The sequence below is a fragment of the Eubalaena glacialis genome, chromosome 18, assembly GCF_028564815.1.
Source record: "Eubalaena glacialis isolate mEubGla1 chromosome 18, mEubGla1.1.hap2.+ XY, whole genome shotgun sequence".
Classification (NCBI taxonomy): Eukaryota; Metazoa; Chordata; class Mammalia; order Artiodactyla; family Balaenidae; genus Eubalaena; species Eubalaena glacialis.
Genome location: NC_083733.1, coordinates 51,193,740 through 51,211,316, shown reverse-complemented (window position 1 = coordinate 51,211,316; position 17,577 = coordinate 51,193,740). Strand labels below are relative to the sequence as shown.

At 44.4% G+C, this 17,577-nt stretch overlaps 1 protein-coding gene and 1 non-coding gene across 2 annotated transcripts in view; both read right to left on the bottom strand.

The window, feature by feature from the left end:
• Nucleotides 1–3,349: 3,349 nt before the first annotated feature.
• On the bottom strand, nucleotides 3,350–3,423 carry TRNAT-AGU (transfer RNA threonine (anticodon AGU)). The gene has a single exon. It is a non-coding gene; the product is annotated as a tRNA-Thr (tRNA).
• A 522-nt stretch (nucleotides 3,424–3,945) lies between these two features.
• WDR88 (WD repeat domain 88) overlaps nucleotides 3,946–17,577 on the bottom strand; it is a 46,285-nt gene continuing 32,653 nt past the window's right edge. Inside the window, exons 8-12 of the mRNA XM_061172439.1 lie at nucleotides 17,164–17,246; nucleotides 15,544–15,612; nucleotides 7,591–7,683; nucleotides 5,506–5,665; nucleotides 3,946–4,004 (exon numbers count right to left, since the gene is read on the bottom strand). Coding sequence (XP_061028422.1) covers nucleotides 3,946–4,004; nucleotides 5,506–5,665; nucleotides 7,591–7,683; nucleotides 15,544–15,612; nucleotides 17,164–17,246 — 464 coding nt within the window. The remainder of the gene's footprint in view (nucleotides 4,005–5,505; nucleotides 5,666–7,590; nucleotides 7,684–15,543; nucleotides 15,613–17,163; nucleotides 17,247–17,577) is intronic.

The window sequence follows — 17,577 nt, the reverse complement described above, 5'->3', positions numbered from 1 at the left end:
CACTGGAAGTCCGGACACCCTCCCCCCATCAAGTTCCAAGGTATTCTAGAGATCAAAGGCCACCACTGGCTAACTGGGGGCTGCCTTACTAAGCACCAGGCTTTACTTTTTGACTCCCTAGAGGTAACCCTCAAAACTTGCCACACCCAGAAAAGGGAACCCTCTTACACTCTTGGTGGGAATGTAAATTAGTGCAGCCACTATGGAGAACAGTATGGAAATTCCTCAAAACCTCGGGTTGCCACAGGATCCAGCAATCCCACTCCTGCGTATACCCAGACAAAACTATAATTCAAAAAGATACATGCACTCCTGTGTTCATAGCATCACCAATTACATTAGCCAAGACATGGAAGCAACCTAAATGTCCATCAACAGATGAATGGATAAAGAAGATGTGGTATATATATATATATACCATGGAATATACTCAGCCATTAAAAAGAATGAAATAATGCCATTTGCAGCAACATGGATGGACCTAGAGGTACTAAGCAAAGTAAGTCAGAAAGAAAAGACAAATACCATATGATATCACTTATATGTGGAATCTAAAATACAACACAAATGAACATATCTGTGAAACAAAACAGACTCTCAGACATAGAGAAAGAACAGACTTGCGGTTGCCTGGGGGAGGGAAGGATTGGGAGTTTGGGATTAGCAGATGCAAACTATTATATATAGGATGGATTAACAACAAGGTCCTACAGTATAGCACAGGGAACTATTCAATATCCTGGATAAACCATAATGAAAAAGAATATATATATGTATAACTGAGTCACTTTGCTGTATAACAGAAATTAACATTGTGAATCAACTATACTTCAATAAAATTTTTTCAAAGATTGCCACAATAAATAAATAAATAAATGTTTTGATAAATACATACCCCTACCAAGATAAAGAGCACTGCCATCACCCCAAAAAGTTTTTTTTGGTGCCCCTTCTCAGTCACTCCCTCCATCATATAGGCAACCATTAATCTACTGTCCCTATGATTAATTGACACTTTCTCAAGTTTTATGTAAATGGAATCATAAACTCTGTACTGTTTTACTCTGCCCAATGTGAGATTTCATACACATGGATGTAAGTATCAGAAGTCCATTCCTTTTGGTTACTCTGTAGAAGTCCATGGCCTGGATATGCCGCAGTTTATCTCCTGTGACAGACACCTGGGCTGGTCCCAGTTTTTGCTATTGTACTTAGAGCATCTGTGAACATTTGTGTGCAAGTCTTCTTGTGGATATTGTTTTAATTTCTCTTGCTAAATACTAATTTTTCTTGGATAAATACTTGGATTGTTGATAACCTGGCTTTTCAAATTCTGATAAGATGACATAATTTCTACTGTTCTGCTAACCCCACTGGGCCCTTCCTCTGCCAAAAATTATTTTGTTACTCATATGTATTACAGATATCTCTTTTTGGTTTGTAAGTTATCTTTCTTTTCCCCTTAAAATTAAATTTATCATTCAATATCCCTATTTGCACAACCCAGCATTTGAAATGACAGGCTAGCTGTCCAAAAAAACCCTCAAAATGCATAATCCAATCAAGAGAATGTGACCAATTTTTAAAAAGTCATGTGTCCACAAATGCCTATTATAGTCCAAGAACCATTAGGTAAATAGACATATGTGGCTCCCCACCTCTCGGGGCTTAATTCTCTTTGAGAAAATGGACAATAGACAAGATGATTTCGACCGTGAAAAGGCTGTAAAGGAAATAAGCAGGATGAGGTATTGGATGCTGGCCTGGTGGGTGGCAGAGACTCCTGGACAGAGCATGGTGAGGGGAGGCCTGCCAAAGAGGTGATACACTTGCTGAAGTCCATATCTTTAAAAGGCGCAGGAAACAGCATTCCAAGCACAGGGCACAGCAAGCAGAAAGGCCCTAAGCAGGAATAGCATGGCATTTTTAAAGAAAAGAAGGAGGGGTGGACTCAACCCTGGGCCTATTTGTCTTTTCTGGCTTTGCTCACTGCCCAGGAGTGCTCACCCTTGCAACACCTTCAAAGTTAACTGCTGCACGCAAGACTGGTGACCCGCAAATGCTTTTCTCCAGCTGACCCTCCCTAAGACCCAGACTCACACCCACAACCAACATCTCCCCTTAGCCACCTAATAGGTAAATGCTCAAAACTGACCTGGAATACCTCAGGCTAGCAGTAAAGATGAGCCAGAAAAAAAAAACAAAAATACCCAGCGCCACAATGATTCAAGCCTTATTACCAATAAACTCATCTCCAATTGGATTAGGAGGATGCTCCCAACAGAAATGCAAAGCTTCAAAGTATCCCTACAGGTTTTCCTGTGCAACGCCAATCAAAAACAACCAAGCTGCAAAGGGCAAGAACTGACCCCCAAAGAAGAGGGAGGAAACACACGCGCGCACACACACACACACACACACACACAATAAACTCAGACCCGTGGGAGACGGAGAGAAAGGAGCTGCTTCTGGGGCAGGTGATCTGACTGTTGGGAACACAGGCTGATACCATAACTGCAATTTCTGCAGCTTGTTGGGACTGTCCTGTTGCATCTGACTTGAATTTTGTTTCGTTTGACATGAGAATTCCTGGGTAACTTTTAATTCCGATGCCTCACTGCAACCCAGAGACTCCGATGCAATTTCTCTGGGTCAGGACCCACAACCGTCTACTTATGCAGCCCCAGGCCTTAGAGTTCAGCCTCACACCGGGCCCTCTGGAGAAGCCGGCTGTAAATTTGGCACAGGGAGTCCCAAATTTCCAGCTTCCCTCCCTGGAAATTTCATTCTTTCATCAGCCTGAGGGTCACGCTGGCCGGGTTCAATCCTCCGCTCTCCCAGGCGCCCGTGACTTTGGGCCTCACTTGACCTCTGCAAGCCCCAGTCTTCAATCTGGGGAATGATGATCCGGATCGCGTGGCTGGAGAGAGGGGAGTAAGTCAGCAGGCCTATGTGAGAGGTGTCAGGTCCAGTCGGCCGCTTCCGGAAGAAATCGACGGAGGAGTGCCCGGGCTCGGCCTCCCAACGCAGCGGCGGCGGAACCTGGGCAGGTTGCTCGCCCTGCGGGGCATCTCTAACCCCAGGAGTGTTCCCACGGCACCCGGGGAGTCCCGCGCCGCCTCCAGGGGACGTCCCCTCTGCTCCGGAGGCCGAGTCAAGGATGCCCCGCAGCTCAAGGAAACCCTAGGGGCTGACTCCGAGGAGGGCCAGCGCCCCACACCGCCGCGGGCAGGGGGGGATTAAATTGGCGTCTTAATCTCCCCCTCACACCCTCAAAGCGAGGAGGAACTGGGTAGGGGCGCAGAGCAAAAGAGGGCGTGGGTAAAAAGAGAGCCGAGACGCTCGGTTGAGGCACCGCTGGGATTCGAACCCAGGATCTCCTGTTTACTAGACAGGCGCTTTAACCAACTAAGCCACGGCGCCGCCCGCACAACTACCGCCAGAGTCTGTTCCCCATCACCATTTACTGTATAGGCTGCGTGCACGCGCACAAGTTTTGTCGGCGGCTAACGCATGCGCTGTGTAAGGTCCTCGTCACAGGCGGCTTAGACCGAAGAGTTGTACTCGGAAGCCGGAAGCTCGGGCAGTGAGCAGTGGGCGGGCCCGGGCGGGCTAGTCTTCCCAGTGTTGTAGTGTCCGCCCCCGGCGTGGAGCCAGGGTGGCCCATCTTTGGGGGATGCTCGCGCAAGATCCGGTCTTCGGCCCTCCAGAACTGACGCAAGCTGTCCGGAGAGGCCGAGCCCCGGCCCAGTCCGGAGATCCAGGGCCCGCTAGCGCGGCCGGGCTGCCGGCTCCCCAGCGTCGAATCAGGGCTCAACCCGGCCGTGGTCCCGCAGTGACCACGCGTCGGACCCATCACACTGGCGCCCTCAGCCTGGGAGGCCGGTTGCCCTCCTCGGCCGCACGCTGACCACCGGGGTCTCCGGCGCCGTCAGCTTTGGGGGCTCATCCGGCCGCCGGTGGAAACCAGACCCATAGCTTCAGTGGGGCCTCTTCCGCGGACCCTGAGCACGGGGAGAGTCCGGGGGCACTGAGGAGACCCTGAGCAGGCACTGAACGATCAAGAGCTTAAAGGGGCCCAGGCCGCTGGCCTTAGAGCATCAACGCCATACGTGGGAGGTTTCCGCTGCCAGAGAAAGGCAAAGCCCTCCCCACTCAGGCGTCTCACTTGCCCCTCTGGGGCTCCTCACTCAGACACATCAGCCACTTCGTCACAACACTTTTTAGAGTGCCTTTGAGCAGCAACGAAACCAAAACCTGTTAATCCATTGACCCAGCGATTTCTCCAGTGGGAGAGCCTCATCCACAGAAATGTAAGTCTCTGCAAAAGTATGTACACAAAAAGGTTCACTCCAGTATTGTTTGTAATAGCAAAAAACGAGAAGCAACCCAATTGCCCGTCCCTGGGGACAGTGGGTGCAGGCCAGACATCCTCCACAGCAGTGAGGAAGAATACATCTATGTATGTCTTCATGTGCCAGAGAAGGGATAAGACTTCTCTTCCAAAAAGAGCCCAATTGCTGGGAGGCTGATGCAGTGGAGTTTTGCCATGTTCATGCATCATTCATGTAAATTAATGGATAAATACTGAACAGCCTGCTGAAGGTGGGCAGTCATCCTGGTTGTGACTAAGGAGGGTAGCACCAAGCACAGGACCCGCCCAAGCAATGACTACCAGGTTATGGTGCTCATGGGCAGAATTATAGGATGCCAATCAATGAACATTAAATAAATCAGTCCTGCAACTAAGTTTTTTAAAGAGGACCAAGGGGCATACTAATGATATCTGATGGAGATCCTGTAAGCCATACCAAATGGAAAAGGGAGCCCTTCACGTTTAACTGATACCTTGCTCTTTGTGAAGTAATTGATTACATTGTACGCGTGGAAGCAGGAAGGAGGCTGTACACATGCATGGGCATTCTGGAAAGTAAAGAAACTGGGGTGGAGAGCAAGAAGCATTCTGTGATGGAAATGCCCACCACCCACTTGCCTAACCAGACCTTCCTCTGCTCTGAGCAGTGGCCATCTGGGGGCATTAGCCAGGGAGGCACCCACAGTGCCACGGTACAGTCCCCTCCACAGATGGAGCTACACAGCTTCCTCTTCATTCAACAAACCCTTCCTCAGAGGCTGCGGCTGCTTTACAGGGCAAAGCCAGACACCGGAACATGTTCCAAAAATGAGACAGGATGGACACCAGGACATAGAATTTAGAAAGAGCAAAAATGTTTCTACAATGCACATGCACACTTGTTTTCCAAAAGAATCTATATTTATTCTGCATGTAAACTAAAGACAGAGGGATCCCCAAGGGGCTGTGGAGCTGAGGAGGCAGCACAGTGGTGGGAGCCCAGCCAGAGCGTGGCCCCTGCCCCAGTCTGACAGGCCCACCCGCTGGGGAGGGGCCCCAGAGAAAGGCCTGTGCAGAGCCCCGAAACCTATATGACAGGTGGCCTGTGCTCAAGTCACCCAAAGGCTCCAGTGGCCATCAGCCATCCTCACCCCGGCTGCACTCCCTTGACAGTGAGACCTCCCCTTCTGATGACGGTGAGGCCTCTATTGACAAGTCTTTTGCTTCGATCCGGCAGAACACACATTTGGTGACTGTTTCAGAAAAGATGTCACTTTCGTAGATGGAGAAAGGCCTGTCACATTCTTCACACTGACATGAAATATTTTAAAAGAGTAGAAAGGAGGTGCTGATCAGAGGAGATCAAGGCATGCAGTTAGAATTCTCCCGCCTGATCCAACTGCCTTGGGCCGGGCCAAGGCAAGAGCTGCCTCCCCTCTCTGGGGCTCTAAGCGCACAAGGGTAGAAATTGCAGGCCACTGAGAGGGGATAAGCACAGGCTTCCCGCTCTCTTCCCTCTCAAAAGCTATGCAGGTCCTTCCAGCTCATGTCCCCTGCTGTGGGGTCCCAGGGTGGCGGGGAGGAGTGGAAAGCCACTTGACAGTGCTGAGGACTTGGGGTGGGTGTCTAACCTCACCCTCTGTTCTGTGCAGAGCAAAAGTACAGGGCCGAGGGGCTATCCTAACTCCCTGACATCCTGGGGACACCTAACTTTTGAGAATCAAGTAGGCAAGACTTCTGAACAAAGCAGGAGTTTTTTTCTAGATGATGAAGGTGCTGAGCATCCTCCTCTGTCTTTGAGCCGAAGCACCCAGAGGACAGTGGATACAGTGGCACAGCTCACTTGCAACATTTTCCCACCAACAAGTGAGCAACACCGGGGGTGGGCTCTCAGGCCATGGGCAGAGGTCTCTCAGGGCTCCCACCAAAGCCCGGTCCCCCTGAGACGAGCCGGCAGGTGGCAAGCCCCTGCCCTGGCTCTCCAAGCCCCTGTGCTTTGCCACTCTTGCCCGCTCCAGGGCACCAAAGCCTGCAGGAGAGACGGGGCCAACCCCGCCCAGGGCAGGTCTTCTGGGAAATCTGGCCTCTGAAGTTTCTCGTATTGAATCAGAGCAAGTCAAATGCCGGGAGCTCATCTTTGCTACAGCTTCAGGTAGGTTTCTTTCTTTTCTTTCTTTTGCAAGAAAGAAATTCAATCCTTTACCTGCCTTATTCTACAGCATCATTTCCCACGACCCAAGCCCAGAACAGCAGGGCTCAGAGGAAGCAGCTCCTGGGTCCCGCGCCAGGTGGAGGACACAAGCACTGCTCTGTACCCAGTCAGCTTCCAGGGCCTAAGGGCTGACATGGCCACAAAGGCCATGAGGACCAGCTGGCCACAAAGACGGGCTTCCACCTGGGTCCCACCCCTCACCTCCCTGCCCCCTGGTGCCATTCTCCAATTAGCCATCCCCAGAAGGGGTGGCTCCCAGCCGGGCCTTCTGAGTGGAGACAGGCCTGGGGAGCTCCAGGATTCACAAGGGCCCAGCAGGGACTCCTCAGCCTCTTGAGGTGGCAGCCAGGTGCCTGCACTGCGAGGCCCCAGCAGGGACTGGCCTCCACTGCCCAGGGCCAGCCCTGGCTGTACCTGGTGAAGCAGAAGATGTACCCACCATGATCATCCACTAGAGAATTGGGACCTGAGCCCCGTCCATGGGAAACGGGGCACTGGGGACCTGGCTGGGGTTCTGCGGCAGGAGCGTAGGAGGCCCACACGGGGTCCAGCCATGTGCCAGCCTCCCTCCAGGACTCCCTCCAGCCTCATCTCCTCCCACCCACCCTGCTCACTCCTGCCTCAGGGTCTCCACATGGGCTGTTCCCTTTGCTGGGATGTTCTTTCCCTAAAAGAGCTGCACAGCTCACTCCCTCACTACCTTCAAGTCTTTGAACAAATGTCACCTTCTCAATGAGACCTATCCTGACCACCCTTTAGAATGCTGCAACTGCCAGCACTCCCGTTTCCCTTTCCTGTGTTATTTTCCTCCAAATTACTTATCATCATGTGACTTACTACATATTTTTCTAATTTCTTTATTCATTGTTTGTCTCCTCTTTTAGAAATGTAAGCTCCCTCAGGGCAAAAATGTCAATCTGTTTGTTCATAGTTTTATCCCCAGTTGCCCAGTTTGTTCAAAGAATAAATTTGTAGAGAGAACTAATGAAAGCCTTCGTTTGGCTTCATTTTACCCAATACCAACCTGTTTTAGCTTTAAGCCCCGGGCCTTTTTGTACTCGATTACCAAAGGAATTTGGTCAATTTCTTCAATATTCCATAGTCTCATGGTCTTATCCTAAAACAAGTTAAACAGCAAACCAGCAGTCACAAAATGGGCTCGTTAGGCTTGGATGACCCAGGGAGGGGCATGGCATCCAGGTTACATGTGGACAACTTCGACCTGCAGAGGGACAGTTCGGGTGACCAACTGTCCCAGTTTCTCTAGCACCATCCCAGCCTTAGCACTGGAAGTCCCACGTCCCCCAAACTGGAAGCAACCAAGATGTCCCTGAATAAGAGAATAAACAAACTGTGGTACCTTAATGTGATAGAATATTATTCAGTGATTAAAAAAAAAAAGAAATGAGCTGTTAAGCCACAAAAAGGACATTGAGGAGCCTTAAATACATATTTCTAAGTGAAAGAAGCCAGTCTGAAAAGGCTACATACTGTATGATTCCAACTATATAACGTTATGGGAAAGGCAAAAGTATGGAGACAGTAAAAAGGTCAGTGGTTGCCAGGGGTTCTGGGGAAGAAGGGGAGGGATGCAGCACAAGTGCAGCACAAGGAGTTTTTAGGACAGTGAAATTGTTCTGGATGATACTGTGATGGTGGCTACGTGACATGCATTTGGCAAAACCCACACAACATAAAGAGTGAAACTTAAACCATGGACTTTAATTAATAATTATATATCAGTATTAGTTCATCAATTGTGATAAATATACCACACTAAATGCAAGTGGCAACTGGAGGGTGAGGTTATATATAACCCTCTGTATGATCTGCTCAATTTTTATGTAAACCTAAAACTGCTCTAAAAAAATAAAATCCATTTTTAAAAAAGACATCTATGCTCCTTAGAAAATAGTGGTCACTGAATTAATTTGGGAATACCACTCAAATCCATTATCTCAGCATTCCTTTGATTAGTCTTATGAAACTGAATGTGGTCAGCAGAATAATGTTCTCCCCCCCCCGACCCCCCCCACAAAGAAGTCTACATCCTAATCCCCAGAACCTGGGAATATGTTAGATTATATGACAATGGGGAATTAAGGTTGTAGATGGAATTAAGGGTGCTAATCAGATCTTAAAATAGGGAGATTATTCTGTATTATCCGTAACCACAATGGTCCTTAAAAGTGGAAGTTTTAGTCAGAGGAATAAGTAACAATGGAAGAAAGGCAGAGAGAGATACAATGTTGCTGGCTCTGAAGATGGAAGAAGGGACCACAAGCCAGGGAATATGGGTGGCTTCTAGAAGCTAGAAAGGCAAGGAAGTGGATTATTCCCTAGAGCCTCCAGAAGGGAAGTCCTACTGACACATTGACTTTATCCCAGTGAGAACTTGTGATACTTCTATCTTACAGAACTGTAAGATGTTAAATATATGTTAAGCAGTGAAGTCTCTGGTGATTTACTATAGCAGTAATAATAATATTAAAAAATGAACACAGTAAGTAACGTTACATTTCCTGATTTGGCAGTTGCAACTAAATATCCTGTGGAAGAACAAAAGGAGAAAGTCTGGTGACATAATGTTGGCCCTTACAGTGTAGAGCTGTCAGATTTTATCAACAATCATACTTTCTACAGTATATCAAGTGAGTTGTCCAATCATGATAGACAACAACAACAACAAAGTTCCCCCTAGCTCTTAGATACTTTGATTCAAAAGGTGGAGTTTCACATCATCTTCTTGATTTCTGTGAAGTTTTTAATGAAACTGCAGACAACATAAAACAAAAGCACGTTGACATCTTATGCAAATACAGACTAGACGCTGCTCATCTATCTACATATTCAGCAGACAGTGCAAATGTGAATTTTGGCAAATTCCATTCAGTCCATTAACTTCTTACCAAAGTAAATGAAAATATCTTACCTGCTAAATGGCCTGCACATCCTAAAAAGGAGTGTGATTTGCTTACCTGTGGTGTTGGGTCTTTCCTAATAAAAGTTTTTAGCCAGTTTTCACATTTCTCAAAATGTGCAGAAGCACTTAATAAAAACGATGACTTTATAGAAATGGAAGAAGATATCTTCCCTAAATATATGTCTACAAGATGGCTATTATCATTGCTGGCCTTAGAGAAGATGTTAAAATCTTGGCCTGCCATAAAATCGTATTTTTTAAGTGTGGGACAAGACGAATGTCCTGTAATTTTGAAATACATTAAAAATGAGAATGGAGAAAGGGATTACAATAACACTGACAGTTATATACTGTTTCCCAAAACTGTTTGATAATCTTTAAAGAGGCCACAACAAGCATAAAAAAAGGATGAAGTGACCTCACCTGAATTGTAGGTTGTTACAAAAACTCATACAGTGAAAAAATGATTTGGGAGTTCCCTGGCAGTCCAGTGATTAGGACTCGGTGCTTTCACTGCCATGGCCTGGGTTCAATCCCTTGTCGGGGAACTAAGATCCCGCAAGCTGTGCGCATAACCAAAAAAAGAAAAAAAAAAGATTCATTTTTTGGAAATAAGACAGCTTCAGTACTTTTTAAAAAATTACCAGGGCTTCCCTGGTGGCGCAGTGGTTGAGAATCTGCCTGCCAATGCAGGGGACACGGGTTCGAGCCCTGGTCTGGGAAGATCCCATATGCCGCGGGGCGGCTGGGTCCGTGGGCCACAACTACTGAGCCTGCGCGTCTGGAGCCTGTGCCCCGCAACAAGAGAGGCCGCGATAGTGAGAGGCCCGCGCACCGCGATGAGGAGTGGCCCCCGCTCGCCACAACTAGAGAGAGCCCTCGCGTAGAAACAAAGGCCCAACACAGCAAAAAATTAATTAATTAATTAATTAGTTAAAAAAAAAAATTACCAGAGAAGGACAGCCAAGTTAAACAGGACATTCTCAATTTCTTAACTAAAACTGTAACTTATTTGAAATCCAACTTCATTATCAGAAATTCAAATTACCTCTGTGCTTTAAAACCATTTCCCTGAGAAAGAGAGATTTGACTTACGATGACAGCAAATGTAATACTTGAGAGTGTTTAAAATAATGGACATTTTAGACAATGGAGAACCTATATGATGAATTTATCATGGCAAAGAACCTGATTGACAAATACCTGTTCTACTGAAACAAGCTTTCAGACTTCGTATATTTGGATATTTTTGGAGAGCTGGAAAATAATTCCTACAAATCTAAAAGTTTGTTGTTGCTATAAGTAAAATCCTAAGTATTCCATGCTCAACAGCTTTTGTTGAGAGGGTATTTACTTTGATGTCATAACATTGGGCTGACACCAGGAATCAATGAAATGTGGGCTGCTAAGAGCAGAGCTGCAAGTCATCGTGAATTTTACATTTGACAGCACTTAGTCTTACTACTACATAAAAGAAAAGAAGGATGTCCTAAAGGCTGAAGGTAGTTCAGAGAAATATTATTGGGAAACATAAAAGTAAAAATATCCTACTGTATTATGGGACAGAAAGAAACATGTCGTTACTGGATTTTTTAATGTGGTAAAATATACTTAACAATATTTATCATTTTAACCATTTGTAACTATAATTCAATGACATTAAATACACTCACAATGTTGTGTCATCATCACCATTATCTATAACCGAAACTTTTTATCATTCCCCCAAAAAAACTACATACCCTTTAAACAATAACTCCCCATCTCCCCTTCTCCCAGCTCTTGGTAACCACCATTGCGCTTTCGGTCTCTATGAATTTGACTACTCTAGGTACCTCATATAAGTTGAATCACACAGTACTTGTCCTTTTGTGACTGGCTTATTTCACTCAGCATAATTTCCTCAAGGTTCAACCATGTTGTAGCATGTGTCAGAATGTCCTCCCTTTTTATGGTCAAATAATATTCCATTGTATGGATATACCACATTTTGTTTATCCATTCATCTGTCAGCAGACCCTTGGATTACCCCCACCTTTTAGTTAGTGTAAATAATGCTGCCATGAACATGAGTGCACAAGCATCTCCTAGAGTTCCTGCTTTCAATTATTTTGGGTATGTACCCAAAAGTGGAATCGCTGGGTCATACAGTAGTTCTATGTTTAACCTTTTGAGAAACTGCCAAACGGTTTTCCACAGCAGTTATACCATTTTACATTCCCATCAGCAATGTACAAGTGTTCCAGTTTCTCCATATCCTTGTCAACACTTGTTACTTTCCTTCTTTTGTTTTTATTATAGCCCTCCTAGTAGGTGTGAAGTGGTATCTCACTGTGGTTTTGATTTGCATTTCCCTAAGGACTAATGATATTGAGCATATTTCCATGTGTTTATTGGCTACTTGTATATCTTCTTTGAAGAAATATCTATTTAAGTCCTTTGCCCACTTTTGAATCAGGTTGTTTGGTTTTTTTGTTGTTGAGTTTTAGGAGTTCTTTATGTATTTTATTATTACCCCCTTATAAGATAATTGATTAGCAAATATTTTCTCCCATTCAGTAGGTTGTATTTTCACTTTCTTGGTAGTATACTTTGATGTGCAAAAGTTCTTAATTTTGATGAAGCCCAATTTACCTTGCTGTTGTTGTTGTTGCCTGTGCTTTTGTTGTCATATCTATGACAAAGTCATGAAGATTTTCCCCAATGTTTTCTTCTAAGAGTTTTATAGTTTTAGCTCTTAAGTTTGGGTCTTTGATCCACTTTGAATTAATGTTTGTATATAGAATAAGGTAAGGGTCCAATTTCACTCTTTTGCATGTGGATATCCAGTTTTCCCAGCACCAATTATTTAAAAGACTGTCCTTTCCCCATTGAATGATCATGGTACACTTGTTGAAACTCAATTGATCACGTATGTGAGGGTTTATTTCCAGGCTTTCTATTCTACTGCACTGATCTATATTGTCCAGTTTTCATTATTATAGATTTGTAGTGTTTCATTGGGAAGTGTGAGTCCTCTAACTTTATTCTTCTTGTTCAAGATTGTTTTGGCTATTCAGGCCCCTTGCAATTCCATATGAACTTGAGGATCAACTTTTCCATTTCTGTGAAAAAGGCTATTGGTATTTTGATAGGGATTGTGTTGAATCTGTAGATCATTTTGGGTAGTAATGACATCTTAACAACGTTAAGTCTTCTTGGCCATGAACACAGGATATCTTTCTATGTTTATAGATCAGAAGAATTAATATTGTTAACATATCCATACTACCCAAAGCCATCTATGTATAATCCCTATCAAAATCTCAATGGCATTTTTCACAGAAATTGAAAAACAATCCTAAAATTTGTGTGAACTTACAAAACACCCCAAATAGCCAAAGCAATCATGAGAAAGAAGAACAAAGCCTGGAGGCATCACACTTCCTGATTTCAAACTATACTACAAAGTTATAGTAGTCAAAACAATATGGTACTAGCATAAAAATAGAGAGCCCAGAAATAAACCCTCACATATACAGTGAACTAATGTTTTTTTCTTTCATTTGGCTGTGCCAGCACACGGGATCTTCATTGCGGCATGCGGGAGGCATGCGAACTTCTTAGTTGCAGCATGTGGGATCTAGTTCCCTGACCAGAGATCGAACCCAGGTGCCCTGCATGGGGAGCACAGAGTCTTAGCCACTAGACCACCAGGAAAGTCCCTACAGTGAACTAATTTGACAAAGGAGCCAAGAATACTCAACAGGAAAAGGCAAATCTCTTCAATAAGTGGTGCTGGGAAAACTGGATAACCACATAGAGAAGAATGAAATTGGACCGTCATCTTATACAACTCACAATAAGTTAACTCATATGGATTAAAGATTTAAACATAAGACCTGAAACCATAAAGAGAAAATATTTGTAGATCATGTATCTGATAAGGGTCAGATATCCGAAATATATAAAGAACTCATAGAATTCAATACCAACAACAACAAAAGACAGAGGAACTGAATAAACATTTTTCCAAAAAAGACATACAAATGAACAACAGGTACATGAAAATGTGCTCAACATCACTAATCATTAAGAAAATGCAAATCAAACCCACAGTAAAATATCACCTCACTGTTAGAATGGCTATCATCAAAAAGACAAGAGGTAAGTGTTGACGAAGGGAACCGTTGTGAACTGTAGGTAGGAATGTAAGTTGGTACAGCCATTGTGGAAAACAGTATTGGAGGTGCCTCAAAAAATTGGAAATAGAGCTATCATATGATCCAGGAATCCCAGTTCTGGGTGTATATCTAGAAGAAATAAAAGCAGGATCTCAAAGAGATATCTGGACCCTCATGTTCACTGCAGCATTACTCACAATAACCAAGGTATGGAAACAACCTAAATATCCATATGTGGATGAATGGATAAAGCAGATGTGGTATATATATGCCCTGGGATATTATTCAGCCATGAGAAAGAAGGAAATCCTGCCATTTGTGACAACAAGAATGAACCCTGAGAGTATTATGCTAAGTGAAATAAGTCCGACAGAAAAAGACAAATACTGTATGATCTCACTTACATGTGGAATCTAAAAAAAAACAAGCTCATAAAAACAGAGAATAGAGTGGTGGTTACCAGAGACTAGAGGCTGAGAGAAATGGGGAGATATTGGGTCAAAGGGTACAAATTCCAATTATAAGATTAACAAGTTCTGGGGATCTAATGTACAGCATGGCGATTATAGTTAATAATCCTGTATAATACACTTGAAATTTGCTAAGAGAGTAGATCTTAAGTGTTCTCACCACAAAAAAGAAATGCTAATTATATGACACGGTAGAGGTGTTGGCTGAGGCTATGGTGGTAAGCATTTTGCAATATATAAGTGTATCAAATAAACACCTTGTACACCTTAAACTTACACAATGTTACATGTCAATTATATCTCATAAAGCTGTTAAAAATAAATACATAAAGTGTCTGTTTAACCAATCTTATTGTATTTATATTCAATTTTTAAAAGTCTTACATTTATGTATCTTAATACATAAATATCAAGATATATAATATTAATACATATATAATAATATAGCCTATAAAATTTAAATAACCAACAAAGTTTTTTTTAAAGTCAAAATAAATTGCTATATCAAAAGACAGAAAGAAACATTATAAAATATATTTTTCTTAACCATATTTGCTTAATTATCCTACTATCAGTTACTACTAATCACTGTTATTGACTAGTTCTGTTGTTGTTTTGTTTAAATAATAGCATTTATGTAACAGAAAAGTAAATAAGACATAATTTCAAATAAACACTCATTTTTGATACTTTGTCTTGTATTTTTACTTTTTTCCAGCTTTACTGAGATATAATTGACAATATTTTTCATATTTTTTATGCTAAAGTAACAACACATTGGCATATAATTTTTATTATGTATTATAATATTATGGGGTTTTTTTGGTCAGCTGTGACGGTATCCTGCATTGGCTCTCTAAGAAGTTGATCATGGCAGGCAGAGTCTTGCCCACATTTTTATACACCTAGAAACCCCCAGCCTAGAGAATGAGATGGCTCTAACAAAGGTTGGGGGACAAGGTTGGACCCCACTTCTCTGGTGCTCACACATGAAGGACGGCCCTCAGGATATCCTGGGCTGTCCGTTATGTGCCATTGGCACGGGAATCCCAGGATGCAGTCAGTAGCGAGGGAAGACTCACCTGGAACCTCGGGGTGGTCTGCTTGCCCACGAGCTGACCCCTTTCCCTCCAGGGTCCCCTGTTGGCTCCATCACTTACCAGTCTGGACAGGCCCTTGCTCCAATGAAGTTCAAATGACAACTGTGCAAAGAAATACCTGGCAACTTCCCATATGAGCAAAGGACCCACTTCCCACGTTCCCGCTTCCTGGATGGGGTCGGCCTGGCCAGGTGTGGCCTTCAGACTGAGCTGCTCGGTCCTTCAGACTGAGGAATTTTACTTGACAATGCACTTCTGCTAACACCAATTCTCACAAATGTGATAGAGATTTTAAGTCACTCAAAGGTTGGCCACTTTTACCTTTGAAGCAGACAGGATCCATTTCTTGTTGTTGCTAATGGCAACATCCATCACCCAGTCATTATGGCCCTGAAGAAAAGTAGAATTTTAAGAGGACCTAGAATTAAAAACCTTTGAAAGAACAACAAAAACCAAAAAAACAAAGTCAAGAATCCAACGTTGCTTACTTTTAAGAGCAATTAATTGTGCTTCCCTGGTTTCACCCGCGATATTTAAAGTGGGGTACAAAGTGTAAAAGCTTGGGATTCATGTATATATCACAGCACCATATGAGTTTTTAAAAATAGTACTCTGGTGCTGAGCACAGTGGGAAAAAAAAAATATATTCCCAGCTGGTCCCAGAGCACCTCTTGCAGGTTTTTGTTTGCATATTCTTTGTTCTAGGAAATACCACTTAGCAATCCTATTGGTGAGGGAGCTTTTGGCTTCAAGTAACTGCAAACCTACCCACTGTGGCTTAAATAAATGAGGGTTATTTTCCTGGGGTAAAAGGAGTTTAGAGGAGATAAACACTTGCTGGTTCAGACACTTAATGATGTCAGAGCTCTGTGTCAGCATCTGTCTCATTCTTTGGCCTTCCCCTAATGGAAAGAGGTGAATGGTGAGGCGTGGTATGAGGGAAGGGAGCAACAGTGAGGTTAAACTGCTGTGCAAAACAAAAGGACAGGAATCGGAGGGCGGAAGAACAGAGAGAGGAGAGGAGAAGGGAGGAGAGAATGGCCTGATGGGAACACAAAGGGACTTTTACCCACAGTGAGGCTGAACATTCAGTTTTAAGCCATTCACGTGCTATGATGTAAACTCCCCTTGCCTCTCCGAACCCACGGAGAAGAGGGTCAGATAGAACAGCTTTGGGATCCTGAATGTTATGGTGATCAAGGGGACACAGTCCACATTTGGGTCACAGGAAATAGAGAAACCAAGAGTCATCAATGCAAGCATTCACAGCCAAAGGTGGCCATGAGATCACAAGACCAAGGGGTATGCAGAAGTCTTGGGGTGGGGGCACCTGGAACAGAGGCACCAAAGTAGCCAATCCTGGGACTGCCTAACCTTTGGGTTCTCGTGTTGCACAATCCATCTCCTTACCATACAGCCACTTTGAGTCTCCTCTAACCTGCAGCCAAAAGTACTCACCCACCATTGACACCCACCATTCTGGAGCCCCACAGCTTTCTATGCATGCCTCATGATGGCATTCAACCTTCTGCACAGTAATTTCTGCTGTTCGTAGACACTGCCCCTCCTCAGAGTTTTTGCATTTGCTGCTCCCTCCTCCTGGAATGCCCTTCCCCAGGATCCTCACTCATCCAGTCTTTCTTTGCCATCCAGTTCTCAGCTCAAATGCCACCTTCTCCAAGAGGCCCTCCCACTATGGATTAGTCCCTGGAGTCTGTTTCTATCATATCACCCTGTTGTGGCTACTCTGTGTCACTCATCACTATTGAGGATTTGCTTGTTGGTGTCTTGTCTGACCTTGCCCACAGAGGTGTCAGCTCCATTGCGAACATTTAGGTCTGTCTCACTGTTGTATCCCCAGCAGCCAGCACCCAGCACCCAGCACCCAGCATGAAATGAAGAATGAAGCTCAGCTCTTCTATCTGAGGCTGGCATTGGTACCTTCAAGGAGAGCTTCCGGTAGCCTTCTCCTACATCCCAAATAGCCACAGTCTTGTCGAACCCTCCAGACACAAGAAAAGAGGCTGGAACACAAAATGAAAGAGTCTCAGGGGGTCACCTTCCTCAACCAACTGTTTCCTCCTCTGGTGAGGCCAAAGCAGGCTGCGGATGCATCTGTGAGGTGCCACCGTGGCTTCACTCTGAGGACACTCAAATCCCTTCCGGGTGTGACTCAACAACCCCCAATCAATTACAGTTGATGCTCGATATTCATGGTAGTTGCGTTCTACAAAGTCATCACAAACACTCAATGAGTGATGATTGGTCTTAGGGGAAATGCAGGGTTACGTTCCTGTGAGCCTCTGGTTACAACATTTTCATTAACCCATCAGTACATAACCTTGTTTTCTGTCT